This window comes from Xyrauchen texanus, unplaced genomic scaffold (genome assembly GCF_025860055.1).
Source record: "Xyrauchen texanus isolate HMW12.3.18 unplaced genomic scaffold, RBS_HiC_50CHRs HiC_scaffold_589, whole genome shotgun sequence".
In the NCBI taxonomy this organism is placed as follows: Eukaryota; Metazoa; Chordata; class Actinopteri; order Cypriniformes; family Catostomidae; genus Xyrauchen; species Xyrauchen texanus.
In genome coordinates this window covers 1-25,000 of record NW_026266565.1, presented here as the reverse complement: position 1 = coordinate 25,000, position 25,000 = coordinate 1, and the positions used below count along the sequence as shown (strand labels likewise).

At 36.9% G+C, this 25,000-nt stretch overlaps 2 protein-coding genes across 2 annotated transcripts; one reads left to right on the top strand and one right to left on the bottom strand.

Moving 5' to 3' along the window:
- The first annotated feature begins 6 nt into the window (after window positions 1–6).
- Window positions 7–18,053, top strand: LOC127642392 (ATP-dependent Clp protease ATP-binding subunit clpX-like, mitochondrial). The gene is made up of 15 exons (XM_052125005.1): window positions 7–161; window positions 433–501; window positions 2,636–2,790; window positions 2,882–3,002; window positions 3,457–3,611; window positions 3,792–3,951; window positions 6,303–6,344; window positions 9,490–9,666; window positions 11,077–11,241; window positions 12,319–12,407; window positions 14,275–14,439; window positions 14,556–14,858; window positions 15,207–15,299; window positions 15,398–15,504; window positions 16,749–18,053. The coding sequence occupies exons 2-15, from the start codon at window positions 447–449 to the stop codon at window positions 16,834–16,836; spliced, it is 1,875 nt and encodes a 624-aa protein (XP_051980965.1). The 5' UTR covers window positions 7–161; window positions 433–446; the 3' UTR covers window positions 16,837–18,053.
- A 1,157-nt stretch (window positions 18,054–19,210) lies between these two features.
- LOC127642391 (transcription factor PU.1-like) lies at window positions 19,211–24,575 on the bottom strand (the record flags this gene model as incomplete). Its single annotated transcript, XM_052125004.1, has 2 exons — window positions 19,211–21,319; window positions 24,410–24,575. Coding segments are annotated over 2 exons (483 nt in total), but the record flags the coding sequence as incomplete, so codon positions are not given.
- Between the last annotated feature and the right edge of the window lie 425 nt (window positions 24,576–25,000).

Sequence of the window (25,000 nt, the reverse complement as noted above, 5' to 3'; positions counted from 1 at the left end):
TGGCCAGCACTGCACTTCAACTAACAGCATTTGCAAGACATATATACACTGACATTGGCATGAAATATTTAAAACCTTTTAGCCTGCGAAGATCCTGTTGTTAAAGGCGTTTATTGAAAGAGAAAGATCTGTTGTAGAGTAAACTCGGACACAGAGTTCCAGTAAGTACACGACTGCCATCAGAACTGTTTTCTCCTGAACAACCTCACGTGCTTATGACTGCACTGTTATTACTGCGTGTTATTGAGAGATTTCACTCCTTTAGTTTTACAATTGATTTTCATAGAAAATAGAAGACATTTTGTGTATGGTTAGGCCTGTCAATTATCCTGCCAGCACTTTACCTTTTTTATTCAATTATTTTCAGTGCTGTTGGATTAAAAGCAGTATTTTGTATGAATTATTGTTTGATTCTTATTATTTTCCCATCAGATCTGGTTTTAAGTATGTCCTGTGCATGCGGGCCTACAGCGAGAGTGATTATAAAGTCAGTTCATAAAGGTGAGTGAACCATCAAATCTAATAAAATATTAATAAATGATTAGGAGAACTGATATAGGCTATCCCTTAAGAGAATACCATGGTTTGTTCTATAATAATGCTGTAGTAACATTACATAACTAACATTACTGGAGTAACCAAGTTTTTGGGCAGGTACCATGGTTAAAAAAACATGCTTTATTCACTATACCTAATAATACTGCTACCATGGTTTATCACTATAATTTAAACATGGGTTTCTGGTATTATTATAACGGTTTTGCTTTGGTAATTTGAACTACATTTCACCATGGTTATGCAAAAACAGATGACATGTTCCTTTATGCAACTGGGCCTCAGCAGCATGTATGTAATCACTATCCCCTTTCACACATACAGTGTTTTCCAGAATATTTACTGCAATTTTCATGTTAGAGGTCATATGTGAACACCACTCTTTTGAAAATACTGGTAAATTTGACTCTGGTAAATTCCTTCCGATCCATAGTATTTTGGGGGGCATTGAAACATTTGATGCAAATGTGTTCAATATAACTGACGCTCTCGAATGTAGATTTTGTAGAGCTTTTGGGCTTTATCGATTTATCGCATTTATTCTATTCAAATGTTCAAATATCAATTATTGCTTTGTAGAATTTTTAGACATTAATGAATTTGAACGTTTGATTCAAATATTTAAATATAACCGACGTGCTAGAATGTTCGATTTGTAGAATGTTTGGCCATTATTTGCATCCAAACATTTAAATAAAATGTTCAATTATAACTGACGTGCTAGAATGTTTGATTTGTAATTTATAGGCATTATTGATTCAAATATTAAAGCATAACTGATGCTGTTGAAATTTCAATTAGTTGAATTTTAAGAACTTTCAAATCTTACACATTACAACTTTCTATTTGTAGAATTTTTAGGCATTATCGAATTCGAATGTTTGATAATTTTTCAAACAAATCTGATGCACCAGAACGTTTGATTAGTCAAATTTTGGGCGTTATCCCATTTGAATGTTTTATTAAAATGTTCAAACATAACTGATGCACTTAAACGTTTAATTCGTAGAACTTTTAGGCATTAACGCATTTGAACATTTGATTCAAATGGTCAAACAAAACTGGCGCATCAGAACGTTTGAATCTTTGAATTTTGGGCGTTATCCCATTTGATCGTTAGACTCAAATGTTCAAGCATAACTGAGTCTGACACACTTAAACTTTCAATTCGTTGAACTTTTAGGCATTAGCGAATTTGTACATTTGATTTTAAATGGTCAAGTATAATTTACACATTACAATGTTCTATTCGTCAAGTTTTTAGGTATTAGCGAATTTGAAAGTTGGATTCAAATGTACAAATAAAAATGACGCACCAGAACGTTTGATTCGTTGAACTTTTAGGCATTATCAGATTCAAACATTTTATTTCAAATGCTCAAACATAGCTGACGCACAAACGTTCTATTCATAGAATTTTGGGGCATTATCGCATTCAAACGTTTGATTCAAATGTTTAAATATCACTCGCGTGCTAGAACGTTCAGTTCAAACATTCATATCTCAATAATGCACACAAATATTTTTGTTTGAACTTTTAAACGCACTTATGGTGCCCACAAGTGCTGTTTAGGTATGCAGCTCACTAGGTTTTAAAACACAGACATTGTTACTTTTAGATTATTATTATAATAATGCTTTCATGCATTCATTGAGCCCAGTTTTTACATTGCAGTTGTTTATTAAGAGTGTCTGATCATTTGTTTGATGTACTTTCATGACGTTTGAATCACTTACAAAAAAGTACCATGTTTTTTTTATTTCATTTTTTTTTTACATTGAACCATATAACTACAAAAAAGTGCAGTTGTAATACTAGATGGTAATAGCATGGTACTGCAGGATTCCCATTTTCATGTACCTTGGTATTCGGTACTCCAAGGTACCATGGTATGGCTAAAAAAAAAAACATGGTGTTACAATGGTACCAAGTCCAAAAAACAAAACAAACAAATAAAGCATTACAATGGAACATGTCTACTAAACCATGGTTCAAGGTAAAAAGAATTGCAATACTATCAAATGCAACAAATTGAATTGCCTGATATTTTCTGTATGTTGTATTGTGTTGTTGTTATAGGTTTCTGTCGTTCTCGGGTTCAGTTCTTTGCTCACAGTAGACCAGTGTGTAATGAAGTTCATCTGCCTCCATTCATACGTGTGAAATCATTTTCACAGACAACTGTGTGTTTTGCCTCTAAAGACAGCACGCCCAGAGACGGAGATGGAGGAAAGGTACAGTTTAATGTTTTATTACATTTGTCGGAATATTGTTAGACATAACAAATATTTATAGATATTGATGGTGCATTTTTGCATTGAAAAGGCGAGTGTAAGTGATGCCAGTGGAAAGCGGGCGTCTGGTGCAGCAGGTTCAGGTAAAGGTGGCAGTCAGCTGAGATGCCCGAAATGTGGCAACCCCTGCACACATGTGGAGACTTTTGTAAGTAAGTGTCATTCAGTTACCCTTTTCATGGAGCAATATCTGATGTTAATATTAGTGGTCGACCAGAATGGATTTTTCAGGATGTAAAGGCTGGCCCATATCCAGATAGCACACGTACATCTCCGAGATGTCTGTAGATCTTTTCATCTAGAAAACATCACAGTCTAATTAACATCTGCTAAATGTCTTTCAAAGATCAGATTTAAAAACATTGTAAATCATTAAAGTTTCAAAGACATCTGCTGACATCCGAGACATACTTATTGACATACTTATAGATGTATTGCAGATGAGCAAACAATGTAAAACATACATCTTCTAGATGTAAACACACACATCAAATAGACGTCAGGGTGATGTACATGTGCTGTGAGGGATATTTTAGGTTGTAATAACTGGTTTGATTGCATTTTGTCATTGACTGATTGAGTATCTTGTATTTCTTTTCTCCACAGCCTCCACGCGGTTTGTGAAATGTGAAAAGTGCCATCATTTCTTTGTGGTTCTGTCTGAGGCAGACTCTAAGAAGGGTTTGAATAAGGAGGCTGAAGCCGCCTCAGAGAATGCTAAAATATCGTTTGCTCAAAAAACCCCTCCACCTCCTAAAAAGGTACGATTCATCATGTCATGTTGTCCATTTTTACGTTAAGTTAATCTTTTGTAATTAGATTTGTGTAATTCCAACTTTAAGAAATGTAAAGAACTCAAAGCCAATGCTTTTTAGAATTGGAATTTGAGAAATGCAGTAAACAGTCGTTCACAGGGGCTTCTGTTGTCTCGACGTCTTTAGATTTACGCCTACCTCGACAAATATGTGGTCGGCCAGTCCTATGCCAAGAAGGTGTTGGCAGTTGCCGTTTATAATCATTATAAGAGGATCTACAACAACCTTCCAGCGGCGGGCCGACAGCAAATGGAAGCTGAGAAACAGAGTTCACTCACTCCAAGAGGTTAGTAAAGTCCTCTAGATACCATCTGACATCAAACTCATTATTCACTGAAAATCTTTTGGCATCCGCCCTGGTTTACTGGTTTAATTCTTTGAATATACTGTAGTGCACGAGATGTATGAAACACTTTTATGGTGCTTTTTTTGTTGATGTTGTTGTTGTCATTTTGGTGCTTGGCTTTAAAAATTCACCTTTCATGTTCCACAGAAGAAAGAAAGGCGTACGGGTTTGAAGCAACATGTTGATCTGAAATAGACAGTGTTTTCATTTTTGGATAAACTACTAGTTGTACATCCAGTTGGATTGAAAAGTTTATAGATATACACTGATGAGCCAAACCATTATGAACAATATCCTATTAGTCCTCCGCGTGCCACCAAAACAGCACCAACGTGCCGAGGCATGGACTCTACAAGACCCCTGTAGGTGTCCTGTGGTATCTGGCACCAAGACATTAGCAGCAGATCCTTCAAGTCCTGTAAGTTGTGAGGTGGAGCCACCATGCAGTAGATTGGACTTGTTGGTCCAGCACATCCCACAAATGCTCAATCGGATTGAGATCTGGGGAATTTGGAGGCCACGGCAACACATTGAACTCTTCATCATGTTCCTCCAACCATTCCTGAACATTGTGTGCAGTGTGGCAGTGTGCATTATCATGCAGAAAGAGGCAACTGTGCAGCCTTCATTTTGAGACCGTCAAAACTCTGTCACCCATACTTAATCTCAGCCCAATGCCCTGCTAGTGCTCTTTAGGTCTGTGATCTTTGGCATTTCTCCAATAGTATTGTACTGTAAAGCAATAGCATTTTATGAACCTGTGAAGTGCCTTGACGAGCAGAGTTTGATTTGGTGTTTGACGCATTTCCAACTGAAACAGGAAGTGTGGGTGGAACAAGTCAATGGACTCATCCCATTTTAAAAAACAGCCAATAGGCTTTAGTTTGCAGACACACACACACACACACACATACCCCTTTCCACCATGCTGCTCATGTCAGAGCTGCGTACCGGGGATATCAATACCGATATCAATACCTGCCAACCAAACGATGATCTAACTGACAACATTAATCTATAACCAGCCCATAACCGCACACAGCAGATCACTATCTTCACTTACCACGAAACTGGAGCTGTTGTGCAAGTCAAATGCAGATGAAGATAGTTAAAGATAGTACACCGATCGGCCACAACGTTAAAACCACCTGCCTATTATCGTGTAGGTCCCCCTCATGCCGCCAAAACAGCGCCAATCCTCATCTCAGAATAGCAATCTGATATGATATTCTGCTCACCACAATTGTACAGAGCGGTTATCTGAGTTACCATAGACTTTTTCAACCAGTCTGGCCTGCAGAACTGCCGCTCACTTAATGTTTTTTGTTTTTGGCACCATTCTGAGTAAATTCTAGAGACTGTTGTGCATGAAAATCCCAGAAGATCAATAGTTACAAAAACACTCAAACCAGCCCATCTGGCACCAACAATCATCCATGTGATTATCTAATCAGCCAATCATGTGACAGCAGTGCAGTGCATAAAATCATGCAGATACGGGTGAGGAGCTTCCATTAATGTTCACATCAACCATCAGAATGGGTAAAAATGTGATCTCAGTGATCTATATACAGTGAATGAATGTTTGAGTATTTCTGTAACTGCAGGTGGTTTTAATGTTATGGCTGATCGGTGTATGTCCATGTTTTGAATCACAATTTAATTAAACAAAGAATTAAGATCATTTACTAGAGCTGTACATCCCAAGAAACCTCCGGCCGCACATCAAATATAAACAAACTTTCCTTGCATCCCACTCCTGCATTGATGCATCCCATTCAGAAGTGATCATTCCTGCCATATTCCCTTCTAGGAGCCTCAAATGGCTGGTGATAATGATCAGGCAGAACTCACGTTTAAAGTGATTCTCAATGGATTTTCTGTTTGGAGTGACCCTACAGCCTGGATTGTGCTCTCTTCCAATTGCCCTATGAAGGCAAGATCAGAACCAGTTAGAACAGACATGCAGAAGGGGGTAGGGTGCAATATCGTTGTAGAAAGAATTTGATTAAACAAGGTTTCTCAACCTCTATGTGACATCATCAATGTCCTTGAGTCTTGTTAGCCGCAATAGAGGGACTTCAGATTTGAAATGCTTATATATTCTCAATATTTAGAAGCACACTAGCATATTGATGATCTTAAAGCTAATAGATATCGACTAAAAGGTCTTTTGGTGGTTCCAGCATGCTATGAACTTTCCCCTACATTTCCTGTTACACAACTCATTTCTTTGGTGGTTGTTGTGGTAGTCATGGGACAGTAAGCTAACTGTCCTTCTCTCTCTTTAGAACTTGAGATCAGAAGACGTGAAGATGAATACAGGTTTACAAGTAAGTGATGTTTTTTGTACATCACTGTAAATGCTTTTTAAGTTAAAATAACCTAGTAAAACCTAAGCTATTCCTGCTTCTTTTTTTACACACACGCAACATGACTCTACATTAATGTACACGCGTGTGAACCATCCGTGCTGGGTGCCTGACGCATCAGGATCAGGTCGATACATTGCTGACCTTCATAAAGTTGGATAAAGTGTCACATTGACCTAGTTACTGTCCCAGCTTCACACTGGGTCTCTCTGAATTTAGTTTTTATTTATAGTGTGGACTTGGGCCAGCAGAGGGCCCCATGGTCTAGATTGTAAAGGACAGGGTTTGGAAACTAGGGCTGATGATATCATTATTTTGTGCGGAACAGTGACAACTTAGTTTGTGCTTTTCATAGATAAGATACAAAGTAATGTTTCTTTCTTTCTTATTTTCTTCTTTTTTTTTCTTTTTTTTTTAAGCATTAAAGGCACAAATTCCATGTTCTTTGGAGGGTTAACTCTTAGGTATGTTAGATTAACTATTGTTTGACTCCACTGAAAGACTTCTTTGTGACGCTGCACAATTCAGCTCAGTAGGTGGCAGTAATGCACCAAAAGCTGAATTGCCAATGCCAATAAACATCACAATAAGAAGAAACACTTTCTTGCTAGTTTCAATTTCACGGATCATGAATTTAGTTTTACTATATAGTTGATAAATAAGCAGCACTAGTGTTGATGTTGGAGTTGTTGTTGTGTTCAGTCAATAACTGTATTGCTTTGTCTGTGCTGTCTTGTTCATACACATCATATTAGCTGGATAGCTAGCTAGCGGCTACCAAGCCTAATCTGGCCTCATTACCAGTTGTTATTACAGCAGGGCTGCCTAATAACAGGCGTTATACTTCCTAAACGGCTGATTTCATGACTGTGATTCAGTTAGCTAGTTGTGTGTATAACTTTGCCGAGCTGCTTGCGTCTTTAGCGACACATACCTGATCTGATCGTCTATATGTATAACATCGGCTAAATATAAAAAATTATTCAAAAGTTTATCATCAATATTGAAAATGTATTTTTTACGATAAATATCAATATCGTTCTGTCGTTCAGCCTTGTCGCTCGTTATTTTAACATGCAAATGAGGTTTGGATTTGGATATTTCTGTGTATTTTCATGTATGCAGCCTGCTCAGTCATCATAAAGATCTCATTATTTTACATTTACAAGCTATTATGATGTCATCTTACCATAAATATCTGAAACCCAGCAAAAAACGTTTTACAATTTCCCTTTTTTAAATGTCAATATAGTGTTTGTTCCATAAAATACACAAGATAAAAATTGATTTATTGAAAAAATTATATTTGATTAATATTGTATTTGATGTGCTGAATTGAACTGCGATTCATTTCAATCCATATTTATAGACCAAGGAGAGGAAGTTGTCATGGTCAAACTCTCAAACATTTGGTATCTCTGAAAAGCAAAGGTAGTCCTCTGATAATACCCCCAAATGTACCACTGCAGCATGTATGGACTGACAAAAAATTAAATAGCAATTCTCCTACACAAAAAGTAATCGCTGGACCTCCAGAGGATAATGACCTTTAAAGCCGTATCAAATATGATGCATTAAAAAAAAAAAAACCGTGCACAATTTTTTTCTTTTTTTTAAAGTTTTCTTTTTATAGTTTGTCTATGGTAAAAATAGTTTAATGTAAACACATTATAATTTCCTGACAATTCATTCATATGTCAGGCTGTACAGGGTTAAAGTGAGCAAAAAAAGATCTGAATTATTTATGTCCAGATACAAAATGTGCAAACAAAAAATTTAATTTTCTTTTTTACTGAAGACTTTTACTGGAATTACTGTTCATTTTGCGGTTGGATTATCCAGTAGATTAGTACAAATTAAGATTTTCTTAATATGCTACAGGTTTAAATTAAAATAATGTGCAGTTAGAGGTTTGTGTTTCTTTTAAACCGTACGCCTCATTAGTTCCAGGCATAGATATTCTAAAATGATTAAGAAAAAAAAAATACAACTCTGATATCGGGATCGGTATCAGCCAATTCCAAGTGTTTCGGTATCGGATCGGGGAGAGAAAGTGGCATCGATGCATCCCTAAAAGAAAGACAGTAATTCAGGGTTGGAGCAACATGAGGGTAAATAAATGATGAGAACCATTTACATTTTGGGGCAAACTTTTCCTTTAAATCTTCAATACAGAGATTTAGCTTTCAATTTAAGTAGTTAAGTAGTTTGAGTAATTCAAATAGGTGTGCCTGTTAAATAGAAAATCTTTGTAATATGTTACATAAGGCAAACCTTTGGCAACAATGAACACTTTGCCGCAAAGCTCGTTTGCATGTGAAAATTATCAGTGGCGAATATGCAGTGAATTTGCCATGAACTCTTGATTTTCATAATCATCCCCTTTCTGGTGTTTTATGTTAGGGATGCACCAATGTTTTGGCCACCGAAATGTATCAGCCAATTATTGACCAAATTAAAACCTTTGCAAGAAAACACTGATTGTTTGTTCCCACTTTATATGAGGTGTCATATACTTAACTACTATGTACTAACATTAAAACACATACAATAGAATGTTTTTATTAACTACAATTTTGCTGCTACTGAGGTTTGACCTTCAGAGGTTGATAAGCACATTTTTGGGAGGTTAAGCACCTTTCACTGATAACGTGTTGAAAAGAAAAAATGGCATTCTTAGATTTAAGCGCTATTTTTGCATACTAGTCATGTAAAATGCCATTTCCTGAGATATGAAATGGATTTAAAAGTAAGCGACCAGGATTTAGCTCATAAAGAATTGATTTATGATAAACAATTAAGTAGAATAAATTTACATTTTTCATATTTAATAATAAAAAAAAAGAAGGCAGTAAAATTTAACACATTTAACACTTGACTGAAAGAAGTGTTGTGAGAAGACAAAATCTCTGGCCACATCTATGTCTGGTTATTATATATTTTTAGAAAGATTCAGACTGCAGTAGTTCCAGGAAAAACAGGCAGCAGAATTCATGTGGAATCATGTGTCTCTTTTTATGCTTACATAAATAACCTTTATGATGTTAAGTAATTAAGACGTGCACCTGTGGAATGGAGATGTGAAGTGCTTTGGTTGTTTTCACAGAGCTGCTTCAGATCGCCGGGATCAGTCCCCATGGTAACGCTTTGGGCGCATCTGTTCAGCAGCAGACCAATCAGCAAGCTCCTCAAGAGAAAAGGGGCGGGGAAGTGCTTGACTCCACCCACACTGATATTAAACTGGAGAAGAGCAACATTGTGCTCCTGGGACCTACTGGATCAGGTGACTACAGCTTTTACACTGAATTAAAAATGGCCGAATTTTGATTTAAAGATGTATATATACATTATATACACTAGCGGCCAAATGTTTGGAATAATGTTCAGATTTTGCTCTTATGGAAAGAAAAAGGTACTTTTATTCACCAAAGTGGCATTCAACTGAACACAATGTATAGTCAGGATATTAATAATGTGAAAATGTATTATTACAATTTGAAAAAGATATTCAGAACTTCTTAAACTACTTCAAAGAGCTTTCATCAAATCCTCCACGTACAGCAATCACAGCTTTGCGGATCTTTAGCATTCAAGCTGTCAGTTTGTCCAGATACTCAGGTGACCTTTCACCCCACACTTCCTGTAGCACTTGCCATAGATGTGACTGTCTTGTCGGGCACGTCTCACGCACCTTACAGTCTAGCTGATCCCACAAAAGTTCAATGTGGTTATCTGTTGCCCAATGTCTGTGTTTCTTTGCCCACTCTAACCTTTTTGTTTTTCTGTTTCAAAAGTGGCTTTTTCTTTGCAATTCTTCCCATAAGTCCTCCTGAGTCTTCTCTTTACTGTTGTACATGAAACTGATGTTGAGCGGGCAGAATTCAATGAAGCTGTCAGCGGAGGACATGTGAGGTGTCTATTTCTCAAACTAGAGACTCTGATGTACTTATCCTCTTGTTTAGTTGTACATCTGGTCTTCCACATCTCTTTCTGTCCTTGTTAGAGCCAGTTGTTCTTTGACTTTGAAGACTGTAGTGAACACCTTTGGATGAAATCTTCAGTTGTTTGACAATTTCAAGCATTGTATAGACTTCATTCCTCAAAACAATTATTGACTGACGAGTTTCTAAAGAAAGCTGTTTCTTTTTTGCCATTTTTGTCCTAATATTGACCTTAAGACATGCCAGTCTATTGTATACTGTCACAAATCAAACACAAACACAAAGACAACGTTAAGCTTCATTTAATGAACCAAATAACTTTCAACTGTGTTTCACATGATCATGCTAATTTGCTATTTTGGTACAAGAAAATCACTTGCCATTATATGCAAGTGATTTTCTTGTACCAAATTAGCATGAGTACTCAAGGATAAGGTGTTGGAGTGATGGCTGCTTGAAGTGGGACCCGTCTAGGTTTGATCAAAAATTACTTTTTTCAAATAGTGATGGTGCTGTTTTTTACATCAGTAATGTCCTGATGATACTTTGTGATCAGTTGAATGCCACTTTGGTGAATTAAAGTACCAATTTCCTTCCGAAACATCAAAATCTGTACATTATTCCAAACTTTTGGCTGCCAGTGTTTATATTCAAATATTTTTTAATTAGTCCAGTTTTGATGTGTGATCATTTTAATGTATTTCAAATTTCTTTGTCTTAATACTGATGTTTACAGTGTTTAATCACAATAGGTAAAACCCTGTTGGCACAGACCCTTGCTAAATGTTTGGATGTGCCCTTCGCTATCTGTGATTGTACCACCCTGACCCAGGCCGGCTATGTAGGCGAGGACATCGAATCCGTTATTGCCAAACTTCTGCAGGATGCCAACTACTCAGTGGAGAAAGCCCAGCAAGGTCAGACTCACAGACTTGACTCCCATTTGTTAACATTTTCACGTGATCCAATGTTGTGCATTGGTGAATGTGTCATAAATGTCTGACAGTATTTACAAAAAGTAATACCTACAACATGAACTGGAATAAGTAGGGCTGTCGATGTGTACATTTATTGTGATTAATTATATAAAAATAACGTGTTCAGAAGTTGTATGCAATTAATCATGCCTCCTGACACGTATGTCATTTCCATAATAACAGTATGTATTTTCCTACCATTTGAGCATTTCAAAGTTGAAGTACATGTAACTTTGTGTTTTTTCGAGCTGCGTGAGTAGGAGGCAGTCTGTGCGCCTCAACAAACCTCATAAGCAGCACAGCACTCACACAGGACGTGTTCTTTACAGCTAGATATAGCATAACAGAATGCAGGGATCTCGACGCAATATTCAAAGTTTCAACTATTTTTAACATGACACAATGTCCTAAAAATGCAGCGTTTTTGACACCAAAATGACATTTTGGCCTTTGACATTTGACAAAGGCAAAGCCGGAATGCAAGATTGTGACCAACTCAATAGCTTTATGGGTTGCTGTGGACTGTAGTGTTCAATGATATGGGAATATAAACAATACATTGACTTCTAAAGCCACTTTTTGTATTGTCTAATCTAAGCTTTACTTATCTACCACAATACTGCAATAAAATTAAATCTGAATTATTATGCTTTTTATATAAAAAAAAGCTATAGAAAAGATTAATATATATGATAATTTGCAATTAATTTGATGAGTTTTATAGTGTTGAAAATGTCCAGAATGTTGTATATTTGTGTATTACCTCCATTTCAAGCAAGTTCCCTTCTGCATACTGAACTATGTCATACAATGCCGTACACTTCTACATTTAATAACTGAAGTCACAGTCTATAATTTTGAGAGCGAAATATTGACAAATTTAAAACGCCTCTTTACTTGACTTTTTATACATTTCATTGTGTTACTGAAGCTTTTTGATTACTCTTATTTAGTCAAATTAAATTTCTAACGCTTTCTTATTGGTGGTCTGCAACTGTCATTGTCGCTGTTTTGCAGGTATAGTATTCTTGGATGAGGTGGATAAAATCGGCAGTGTGCCTGGCATTCATCAGCTCAGAGATGTTGGGGGTGAAGGAGTTCAGCAGGTGTGTAATAGACCTTTTTCACACTCTGGGTTTTGGAATGTGGAAGTAAATGTTTGCAGGGTAAACAGCAAATATTATTTTCTCTTAACATTTGCTCCAAGAGCAAAAGAAAAAAATTACTATTACAATTGAATGACTTTCCAGAAGAGTTAAAAACAGAGAGGGGTGGATTAAGACAGATTAATAACCTTTTAAATATCTATATATTTTTTACACAAATGTATTAATTTGCTTCAGAAAACACTTATTGATCGACTTGAGTAATTTGGATAAATGTTTTGCTGCCTAAATTTGACTTTTGGACCGTCAAAATGCTGGCACCCGTGTACTTCTATTATAAGGACCTGCCTATCTTCTAAAAATCTTCACATCTGGGATGGCATCAGGGTAAGTGAATAATTAGAGAATTTTCATTTTTGAGTGAACTATTCCTTTAAATGTAAGGAGTTTGGAACAACCAGGACTCTTCCTAGAGCTGGCTGCCCGGCCAAACTGAGCAATCGGGGAGAAGGGTCATGGTAAGAGTGGTGACAAAGAATCCGATGGTCACTCTGGTTGAGCTCCAAAGATCATGTGTGGAGATGGGAGAAACTTGCAACCATGTTAACCATCACTGCAACACTCCACTGATCTTTGCTTTTTGGCAGAGTGGCCAGACAGAAGACTCTCCTCTGTGCGAGACACATAAAAAAACACCTAAAGGACTCTCAGACTGTTGGAAACAAGATTTTATGGTGTGATGAAATGGCAATTGAACTGTTTGACCTCAATTCCAAGAATCATGTCTGGAGGAAACCAGGCACCGCTCGTCACCTGCGCAATACTATCCCAACGTTGAAGCCTGGTGGTGGTGGCAGCATCATGCTGTGAGGGTGTTTTTCAGTGGCAGGGACTGGTCAGGGATGAAGGAAAGCTGAACGCAGCAAAATACAGAGATATCCTTAATGAAAACCTGGTCCAGAGCGCTCAAGTACTCAGACTGGGCCGAAGATTCCAACAGGACAACGACCCTAAGCACACAGACAAGACAACGCAAGAGTGGCTTAGAGATAACTCTGTGAATGTCCTTGAGTGGTCCAGCCAGAGCCCGGACTTAAACCCAAACGAACATTTGAACACAATCTCTGGAGAGACCTAAAAATATCTGTCCACCAACTGTCCCATCCAACCTAAAGAATGGCAGAAAATCCCTAAATCCAGGTGTGCAAAGCTGGTAATATCAGTTTGTTTTAATACAAATCCACCCCTGGAATATAAAAGTGCCTGACGTTGAAGAAACATCCATTTATTTTAATTTTTTTAAGGATTCACTAGTAAGTTTTGTAAGTGTGTTAACAGTTATGGGTCAATTTTTTGTGAAGTAATTTAATTGTTTCTTGAAGACTCATCTGCTTGGGTGCCGTTTGGAAATTTGGCCCACGAACAAAAGGACAGTGAATGTAAAAAGGTCTGGAAAGTGATTTTGTACCTTGTCATTTAAAACCTCTAGAGACCACTCATTTGCATGGCGCATAAATCATTAAGGAACATAGACTTGCATTAGTGAGTGCAGACTCAGTGGCTGTTGTGTACACAAGGATCAGTGCCTCAAACCTGATGTGGTGGCCAGTGGGGTCATCAGCAGTGGTAAAAGCTATTTTTTTGTATATTGAGAAGAGGAGAGGACCGAGCACTGAACCTTGAGGTACACCAGTGGTTCGCTCATGCAACATAGGTACCTCTCCCCTCAAAGATGTCCTTGACTGATTCACCTGCTAGGAAGGACAGTGCCTGTGATGCTCAGTGCAGAGTGGATAGACCGTAGTATCTGGTAAATAATACTGTGTCAAAAGACAGATTGTTCATAGTTATTTCCGTATCTGCACAGGGTTTGCTGAAACTCCTTGAGGGAACAATTATTAATGTTCCAGAGAAGAACAGCAGGAAGTTGAGAGGAGAGACTGTGCAGGTGGACACAACCAACATCCTGTTTGTGGCATCAGGTGCCTTCAATGGGCTGGACAGGATTATCAGCTGCAGGAAAAATGAGAAGGTGATTCAGTGAGAAGGCCCTGTTTAAAGAGTTTTTTCTTAAATTATGTAAGTATTTACAGTTCTTCACAAATTTTCAGATTTATTTATAAGTATATTGCATTCTTCTGTATGTAGTATCTTGGTTTTGGGACACCCTCAAACCTGGGCAAAGGACGTCGAGCTGCAGCAGCTGCAGATTTGGCCAACACTTCAGGCAATGATGTGGACGCAATGGCAGAGATTGAGGAGAAGGACCGGCTCCTGAGGAATGTTGAGGTGCGAGACCTCATTGAGTTTGGCATGATCCCGGAGTTTGTTGGCCGTCTTCCTGTGGTGGTGCCACTGCACAGTCTGGACGAGCAGATGCTGGTGCAGATTCTAACAGAGCCTCGTAACGCTGTGGTTCCTCAGTATCAGGCTCTCTTCAGTATGGATAAAGTATGTACATAAACACACCAACCAATATCATGGTCATCTTTACACAAAGGTGGCATCACACTTGCTTGCTAAGTTCCAGTATTTCAAAATTGTTGAGGCAAGCATCACTATTACTATTGCTCATACTTAAGTTTAGAGGTTTTTTAAAATCACTAACCCTAAGTATTAGACCCCATGAAATCAAAATTGGAGTTTTATATCTCCAGTGTGCAAAAATACTCAGAACATCTTAGCAATCTAAATCACTCTAGCATTTTGGTGGCAAATGTTTGTGCAGGCAAACACCCTGTTTTAATGAAACTGAAAAATTCTTGTTAGTTATCTTCTGGTTCTGTGCCTCTGTTCCAGTGTGAGCTGAATGTAACTCCAGATGCTTTGAAGGCAATCGCTCGTCTGGCTCTGGAACGGAAAACAGGTGCCAGAGGCCTTCGCTCCATCATGGTAAATAGCTGGAATCAAAACCTCATCCCATTAATTAGCATATGATCTAATGTAAGGTGTTCTCTAATGTGATGTATGTGTAATGTCTGGTCCTCCAGGAGAAGCTCTTGCTGGAGCCAATGTTTGAGGTGCCTCACTCTGACATCATGGCTGTGGAATTGACTAAGGAGGTTGTCCAGGGCAAGTGTGAACCACGCTACATTAGGTACTGTTATTTATCATTCATAAACCTGAAACTACAAAAAAAAAAAAAATGCTTTGAGCTCATTTACAAGTCCTCCTTTACATGAAGTGCCATTTTTTTTATTTGTCTTGTTAATCACTGCACCAATTGTTTAATCATTTACTTACCCTTATGTCATTCCAAACCCATTTGCTGTTATTTTTGTCCATGGAAGACAAAGGAGAATTTTGAACAATTGTCACTTTCTTTTTTTCTTTTTTTTTCAATGGCAAGTCGTTGTAATAAAGAGCCCTTTGAGGACAGGGAGGGAATTTATTTACTGAAGAGGTTTGCATTCTATTTCAACGAGTGACTAATTGTGAGGAAACATAAAACTAAATGTGAGGGAACGTAAAACGTATTGCGAGTGACAAAACGTATTATGATGGAATGCAAAACTATTGCAAGGTAACGAAAAACTTAATGCAAGGGGACACAAACTCTTCAAGGGAATGCAAAACCTATTGTGAGGGAAAGCAAAATGTATTCCATTGTTGAGGAACGCAAATCGTAATGCATTGCAATGGAAAGCAAAACATATTGCATTGAGAGGGACTGCAGAATGTATGGCATTAAGAGGGACCACAAAACCTTTTGCGAGAAAATGCAAACCTTTTTATAGAGGAACACAAAACTATGCGAAGAGACGCAAACTATTGAGAGGTAATACAAAACTATTGCAAAGAAACTGAAACTTTTACGAGGGAATGCAAACAACTATTACAAGGGAACACAAAATGATTGCGAGTAAATGCAAAATATATTGTGAGGGAATGGGACACTATTTCAGATATTCCCTACCTGTCCTCAAAGGGGCTCTGTTTAGTAACCATGTTTGTCTCATGTGCTATATATATAAGTCTTCTGATGTCATGCAATATTTTTTGTGTGAGGAACAGACCAAAATTTAAGTTCTTCTTAATTGAAGATCTTCCCAATCTTTGTTGCTCTCCAATGTTCTTCTCCATTCCGCATATTTTAACTGCCGCACAGCACACCAGAACCTGTGGCATGTGCCGTCAATGACCAATTTTTAAAACTGACCGCAGACACAAATTCAATTTTAAAGCTTTAGCGGAGAGGACGATTTTCTGTGAATTGCATCTTAAATTTCTAAAAGACTATTACAACGTAGTTAACATTATAGAACTATGACAAGCATTTCACTGATGTCCCAAAAGAGTATGTAAGAAATAAAGTTTGATCTTTGTGTATTTGTGTTTCAGAGCTCCCCCAAAAGAAACTGAGGAAGAGTTTGACTCTGGCATTGAGGAAGAAAACTGGCCCAGACACGCCGACGCTGCTAATAACTGAATGTGAAGCTGTCCATTGAAGATTGTTATTAATCCAGGCAGTAAACTTCACAAACGTCATCATCATAAAGTCCTTTTAGCTTTTATACATTTATCACCATGTGCTGGTTTATTTAATAACCAGAAGAGAAAAGATATGAAAAAGTATTATTCAAAAAACAGAAACAAAGTGAAGCTCTTGCTAATTTCAATCTATGAGGATTGCAAACATTTCTATCTGTCTGAAGATAATTACTTGGAAAGACTTTAGTGGATGACTTTTTTCTTTCGGTGTATGTGGGACATTATAAGGGAAGCGTACTGATAATGTGAATCTGAGAATGTTTCAGCAGGCTGATATCACATGTGTGGTATTTTCGTTAGCCTCTCTTTTAACCATGATGTGAACTTCTAAAACACAAACTCAGTGTACAGTGTTAAACAGATCTAGTTTTAGACTGTATCTTTTCTGGGACTCTCTGTAAATTAAAAACTGAACAAAATCAGTGGGATAATTTCACTTTTCTACACTGTCTGTCAATGGAAGTCATTTTTGTTATCCCGAGTCGTGTTGCTATAGTAACTGTGTGCTGTATATTTGTGTAATCTTTCTTTTGTTTGCCCAGCATAGACAGGATGTAGAATATATTTTTGAGTAATGAAAATAGCTGTCCTAAAGATCTATGAATTGAAATCAATAGAATCTGTGTGGGTCTGTTGTTCATACATGTGGGACATCCCGTTTCTAGTCTCCTGGGTGGTAGCATAGAGCAACACCTTCAGTTTATATGCAGTGGGGTCCAAACTACTGTCTAAATCCAAATAAAATATAAAGAAACTAAGTTTTAGGATTTGTAAAAATGCATAGCAAAGAAATTAAATGTGATGTGAAATGATTAAGACATTTTTATGGTTCTGCACTATTTGTAGGTCACTAATCAAATTCAACTTTTCACTCAAATTGTCACGCTGATAATATTGTTTTAACTATTCTAATAATTATGCATTATACATATTTAGGGTGTTTACTGGTATAATATACTTAATCCAAAAATGATCTTAATATCCCCCCTACTTTTTCTTTGCACCATTTATTTAATTACCGTTAGTGAAAAAACATCAACGCAATACCTGTTTAGAATCTCAGATAATTCATAGATTGTTACTGTTTGAATGTATAAATAAATTGTGTATATTTGTAACATGAGTTTGAGAATTGAACATTGTTTTTGAAATGCCTTAAAGATCAATTAAATGAAGTTATTTTACACATTTGCATTGATCAAGTAATAGTTTTTATATTTGGGGCTTCTTGTGTATAATCCTCTGGATGGCAGCATAGAGCAACATCAACAGTGTGTCTGCAGTGGCAAGAAAAATATGTGATCCCTTTTATTTACCTGCATTTATGTATAAATTTGTCTTTAAATATGGTTTTATCTTCATCTTAGTTACAACATTCACAGTATAGGTTGGAAAAGTATGTGAACCCCATAGGCTAATAACGTCAACAAAAGCTAATTTTGTTACGAAGTTATTGCGAAAAGCTTAGATATTCATCTTTCCATATGCTACACAATTTGTCTATAAATGGAGATGTTTTTTTTACTGTGGCTACTCTCACTAGAAGGGGCTGTCCAGCCAAGATGACTCAAAGTGCACACTGCAGAATGCTCAATGTGGTAAAAAAGAACCATAGAGAGACAGATAAAGAATTTAAGGAATCAATGGAACTGGTTAACATATCTTTTCATGAATCTACTATATACGGAAAACAATAAACAGACATGGTGTTCATGGCAGGAACTGCTTTCCAACAATGCTACTGAGAAAATGTTTTGTGGATTGATGAAACTAAGGTTGAATTGTTTGGGAGGATCAACCAGTTAATAAATCCAAGGGTTCACTTTCTTTTTCCACAGCACTGTGAATGTTTAATGGGATGTGTTCAATCATTGTGTTTTTCTATACTTCTGTCTTTGATGAAGATGAAATCACATTTTATTACCAATTAATCCAGAAAGCCAGCTGATTTCAAAGGGTTCACATATTTTTCCTTTCTACTGTATATAGTCATTATAGTTTTTTAATTGGACCTTGCATGGTTTATATGCTTGTCAGTTATAGTGACTGCTCATATAATTATTCAAAAGTAATTCATTTGGTTTAGCCACCACACTGAGCTATTACAAATGATTGAGTGAAAGATCTCATCCATAAATGCTGAAGCCCAGGGTTTTATATTAGCATGTCTGTCCCTAGAGTTACTAGACTCCATGCAATGAAAATGAGAGTTTTGTAGCTTTTAATAGATGTCTGTTGCTTTAGTGTACTCTTAAAAGTTGATCATTATTTTTCACATTTAGCAGATGTACACACTTACAATTTACATCCTTTTATTGCAAGTCATTTTTAGAAATGTAATCACTTAGCAGAAAATGAATTATGGATATTTACAATTCAATTTTAACTAGTTAAAATGATCATTCTTTATATTTGCAATGAAATTATTACTAGTGAAAATATTTATATTTGATATCAAAAATTAGGTTTACACTATAAAAATGTTCATTCTTGATATTATGTAATTCATCACAGAAATACCCATTCTTGATACCAAAAATAGAATTTCAACTTGTGAAAACCAAATATCTGTAACTGCAGTTTCACTAGTAGAATATCAATGATCAGTCATTCATTCCTGTTCAAAACAGAATTACAGAATTATAATTCATTTCTAGATTCAATTCCAATTACACATGTTCTGTATGTTTTACTAGTGAAAAGGTTTATTTTATATAGTAGTAATTATATTGTGACTAGTGACAATGTCCATTCCCCAAATCAACAGTGGAATCACAACTATTGAAAATGCTCATTTTTGATAACTGTAAATGCAATAAAGTTTGTCTTACTATTTACATTAACAACATAGATATACACAAGTTGAACAATGCCACTAGTAAAAAACAAAACTACAGATATAAAAAAAAATTCATTTTTACTAGATATTCAATTACTGATATTAGGAATGGAACGTTTCACTAGTAACAATGTAATTATTGATGTGCAAAAATGATAATTTTTTACTAGTAAGAAGTACATATCACATACAGTATGTGTATATGTCATTTCTACTAGTGAGAAATGATCGATAGATATCTGTAATTGAGAGAATGAGAGATCATTGTGAATTTTTTACTAGTGCAAATGTAATCATTGATATCAAGAGTTAATATTTTCACTTGTAAATATGTAATCACTGGATATTATAGAGATTATGTAATTGGCTTGCATTAGTCTTTCTCTTTCAAGAAAACAGATCAAAATATTTGACATACGGTCTTTATATTCTGTAATCGAACATGAAGTAGAACATATAAACAGTATAAATGTATCATTGTATTGTATTTTAATACATAAAAAGGGTTTTTGAACATTTGCTCTGCTTTAACCCTGAATGAAGAGTTCTGCTGCAGAGTTGCAGTGCCAAAGGTACACATGAAACAGTGCAATGCAAGAATGTTACAGCAAGTTAGCAACAAGACTACCAATTTTAAACAGCCTCAAAGCATTAAATATGCATCTGTAATTGCACACACTGTTAAGCTTCAGCATCTCAAGGAAGCAGGTACAAACGTTGAACAGTGACAACAAATGCTAAGTAACTAAAATAATGGAGGGTTTTAATTATTCATTTATTCATTAAATAGTCCATATACATGGAGACATTTCCACAGATGTACAAGCAATTATGAAATGGGTCATGTGCTTGTTGCACGCCGTATTTCTCCAAATCATTATTAACCTCGTAAATATGCGAAGAAAAACATGAACCCAGGGTTAACTATGTACGGTGTGAAATGTCAAATCCTGACTACCTAGATTCATTACTAACCCACAGTTAAACCAGCCTTAAACATGAACCTGGTTAACAAAGGAAAGCCTAAATGTAATTTGACATTGAACTCGGCTGAGTAGAATAACTCACACTGGACATATTTGTCTGCCCATCGCTGAAACAAGGACATTTGAATACTTGTTCAGTGTCTGCTAAATACATATTATTTCATAATGAAAATCCCTGAGATTAAATTTTTTACAGCATATTGTGCACTGCTTGACAGAAGACAAGTACATGTTGTTACGGGCAAAAGAAGCTGGGTCTTGTGTGCCCTCAGTCCTCTCTCAGTGATGATACTGCCTCCGTTCCATACTCATCCTCCTCATCACCTCACCGCTGAACTGATACGTCAGTTTCTTCTTCACCTTTTTGACCTCGCCGGTCTTGTTGTAGTTTCGCAGCGCCCTGGCCATCTTCTGGTAGGTCATTTTCTTGCGGTTGCCCTTCTGCTGTCCCCAGCGGCTGGCCAGAGCCTCCTTGTGTTTGGAGGAGAACTGAAAGACACCTCGCTCTCTGTCCACCCACCAGATGCAGTCCCGCATGTCTCCGTCTTTCAGAAGGTCCAGGAGGAACTGATAGAGACGAACTTTCCTTTTGTTTCCTGTAGAAGTTGACATTTATTTTAAAGCACTGTCAGGACGAAACACAGTATCAACAACACTGAAAACTCCCATCGGATTCACCAATTTTGATCTCAAATATATAAATATATAAATATATAAATACTTCTTATCGGCCATGAAACTGTATTTGCCGTCAGACACTTTTGCTTTCATATTTGTGAAACAGTACACGTCACTGTGTCACTCATACTTGCAATAGAGCGCAACAGTCTGGTTCTGGAAGTCAAATCCCATTCATTTTCTTCATAAGCAAATACATTTTTAACAATAACTTATAAAACTTTAAAGATATACCTACCGTGACCTCAGAGGTTGTTAACTAATGGTAAATGCTTCTGTAGAAGCCATCAGTCAATTCTATTGTTTAAAAATTGTGTTTAATAGTGAAATTCCTGGGTGAGGAACTACAGTACCCATGATTGTGAAGAGAAAGATCCACCAATCAGAGAATCGCAGTGAACTAAGCACGCGAAAAGAGCTCTGCAGTGACCACCCACTCTCATGACACACTGTGAATGACACAATCGAGCCGTTCTTCCAGTCTCAACTTATTCAAATATTGCCATATACCTGTATATTTCACAATAACATGCAAATATATATTGTTTCTATACATATAATTAACAACTTTAAATCAATAAATGTATATTTTCCCATTGCTGTTAATCTGATTACATCATTTGCATTGCTTCATGGGATTTTTTTTTTTTATTCCCTCAATAAAGACACCAAAGATAGAAACTTGAGTCTGCAACTCAAACTCTTAAACAATTGACATGAAACTTGACTTGGACTCAAAATATAGACTTGTGAAAACCACAAGTCATTTTGCGACTGTTTTTCCAGCCGGGGCAACTCCCTCTCTCTCTCTCTCTCTCTCCATTTATGCACTGCTGTTTTCTGTTAAGTGATATCAAACCGCATATGCACAAAGGGTGTAATGAAACTATTCGCTTCCCGGATCAATGGACAAAGTAGACTGAGTGCAGAGCAGGTGTGTTTGTGTGTCTCGTGGACCGGTCTCCATCTCTCAACCTCACGGCGTAAACATTACAACGCTGTGAGGACCAGTGAGAAGCAAACTACAAATAAAGTCCTCTACAAATGAATAAGTCATAGCAAACATACTGTAAATTAGCACCCAGTCAGTCAATTCATATCATGATGAACTGTTTCCAAACAAAAGCAGTTTATGTAGTGGCATGTGGCTTCTTCTCCATTCACTTACATTCACATAGAACTTGTTGACCGTGTCAATATGGTGCCACGGTTAACGTATCCGAACAAGCTGAATGAGGCATCTACATATGTATATCTATGGTGACATTCATGTTTCGCAGGTGTGAGATGCTGCAGTGTTGCCATGGTTATCACTTGTCAATCATCTCAATTGCGGAAGTAAATCCTGTACCGTACACACATTTCTATCGGGAAGACACGCAGGCTTGAGTGAAATTTAAGATGCCATTTATTTGATAAATGTAAAACAGAAAGTAATGTCTCTCTCTTTGGCATAGGCCCCGTCCGGCGGTCCGAGGGAGTTGTACCTGGAACCATCATGTCCTGGCGGAGATAGGAAGCAGGGGCGAGGAGCCTACCCCCGTGCGGGACAGGGCTCAATTGGTGGTGGTGGGGTGGTGGAGGTTGCCGTGTTAGCACACCGAAACAGCAATGTGATAGATTGTGAGCGGACTTATAAAGCAATGGCTTACATGTGATTGGCTAGGAATTACCCAGCTAATGATGTGATGATGTACAGCTGCTAGTCTTCCCACTAGAACTACGCTGCGCTTCCATGGAATGACAATTCTGGGGATTCACTCCCGTATTTAAATGTGGTTGTCACTCCTGAAACTTTGTATTGTGTACGTGGCCTTTGACTTGGACTCCACCTCAGGGACTTGTGAACATGTCTGAGAGACACAGTCTTGTACCTTTGTCTTTTTTACTTTTAATCAAAATATATAATGTTGAGATATGTTTTTGAGCTCATTGGTTTGATCCTTGGCTTACAACTTTTTATGAAGGATTTTATGAAATCTCAATGGAAAAAATGAATGGGCAAAATCTTCCCGAGCCAAGATGGCTGAAAAAGTGGGCGGGCACTGTTGCACTCTATATTCCATATGTAAAGGTCTTTGGGACAAGACATTTAAGAGGGTTTAAAAGCAGAAATGTGAATCTTGTACTTTATGTTATGGAAATTACATGAATTATAAAACATAAATATTAAGTTTTATTATTATTTTTGTCACAGTTGACATAAGTGACGTAAAGTTCATCTGAACAAATAATGTCAGAAATACAATATATAATCTACCTTTTGTGTAAATGTCTATTTATAAAAGGAGATGTACTGTATATTACAGCTGAAATGACTTCTGATTCACCACAATGCGAAAGGAATCGTCATACAAGTCATGCGCTATAGTAAAAATGTTTTGATGTCATTAGATAGCATTTTATTAGGAACAGAGTAAAAAGTAAGTGTTTATGAACTGATAATCTGCCGTTTGTGAAAATTAATAAAAGTCATTGTTTTTGTAGCGCTTCTAGTGTTCATTTCACTGCTGCGATACATACAACAAGCCACATAAAAATCATTTAGCAAAAATGTAGGTAGAGTAACGTGATTCTGTGAGACCAGTTTGGACAGAACTCAAGTTGCATTCACCCTGGAAATTTCTTTCAAGGACAACATAAAAATCTAAATACGAATTTCTGTACTTTTTGAGACCGTGTATATGCTATTGTACTACTAAATTGCAGATACAGTATGCACATTTCTCTTCTGGGAAAACAGACTAAAATTATTGATGACTCATGTTGCACTACAAAGATTTTTGTCTAGTCACATGGTGAGAACCAACTTTATTTGCAAGTAGCAAATAAAGGTTCATTGCTCTGAAAAAACTACAAGCTACTAGCTTTTTAAAAAGAAATCCCTCCAATATTTTCAGCCAAACTTTGTGAAGTCAACAAAGGACAAAAAAACTGCACTCATCAAGCCATTTCATGGGGTCTTTAAGAGTAAATACATAACAAAATCCTTTATGTTTGTAGCTTACCTGACAGAGTGCTGGAGGTTCCCGGGTGACCCTCAGTATCCTCGTCACCTTCTGACACCTCAAAGGGTGGACTGCGACCCCCGGGGTCCTCATCATCCGTGCTACAGTGGGGGACCGGGGACCGTAGAAACAGCGGGTGATGGACATAAGTGTACTGGAAATAGATATATATTCAGTCTCGCTTTCATATTTGACTGCTGTTACCAGATCTAACATTGACCAAACAAACCCACAAAATCTCATCCAGCAATATCACCTGTCGTGTCATGGATACTTGTCTAATTTAGTCCACCAAAAAAGATTATGAGGTACATTTTCAGACAAATATACAAATGGTCATGCACTGTTTTCTGGTTTTCAGTTTTACATTTCCCCACTGCTCAACTTATTTTGAATCAGAAAATGCTTGTTTAGCACAATCTTGTATTAGTGGTATCAAAAACTTGGAAACCAAGTTTTTTTTTACAGAATTACTTTAGATTGAAAGAGGAAGTACGAAAACTTGGTGTCAACAAAATGGGACACAAAATGGTGTGGCCCTGGATTTACAAATCAAGTGCACATCATGCTAACAACTCATCCCAGAGACAA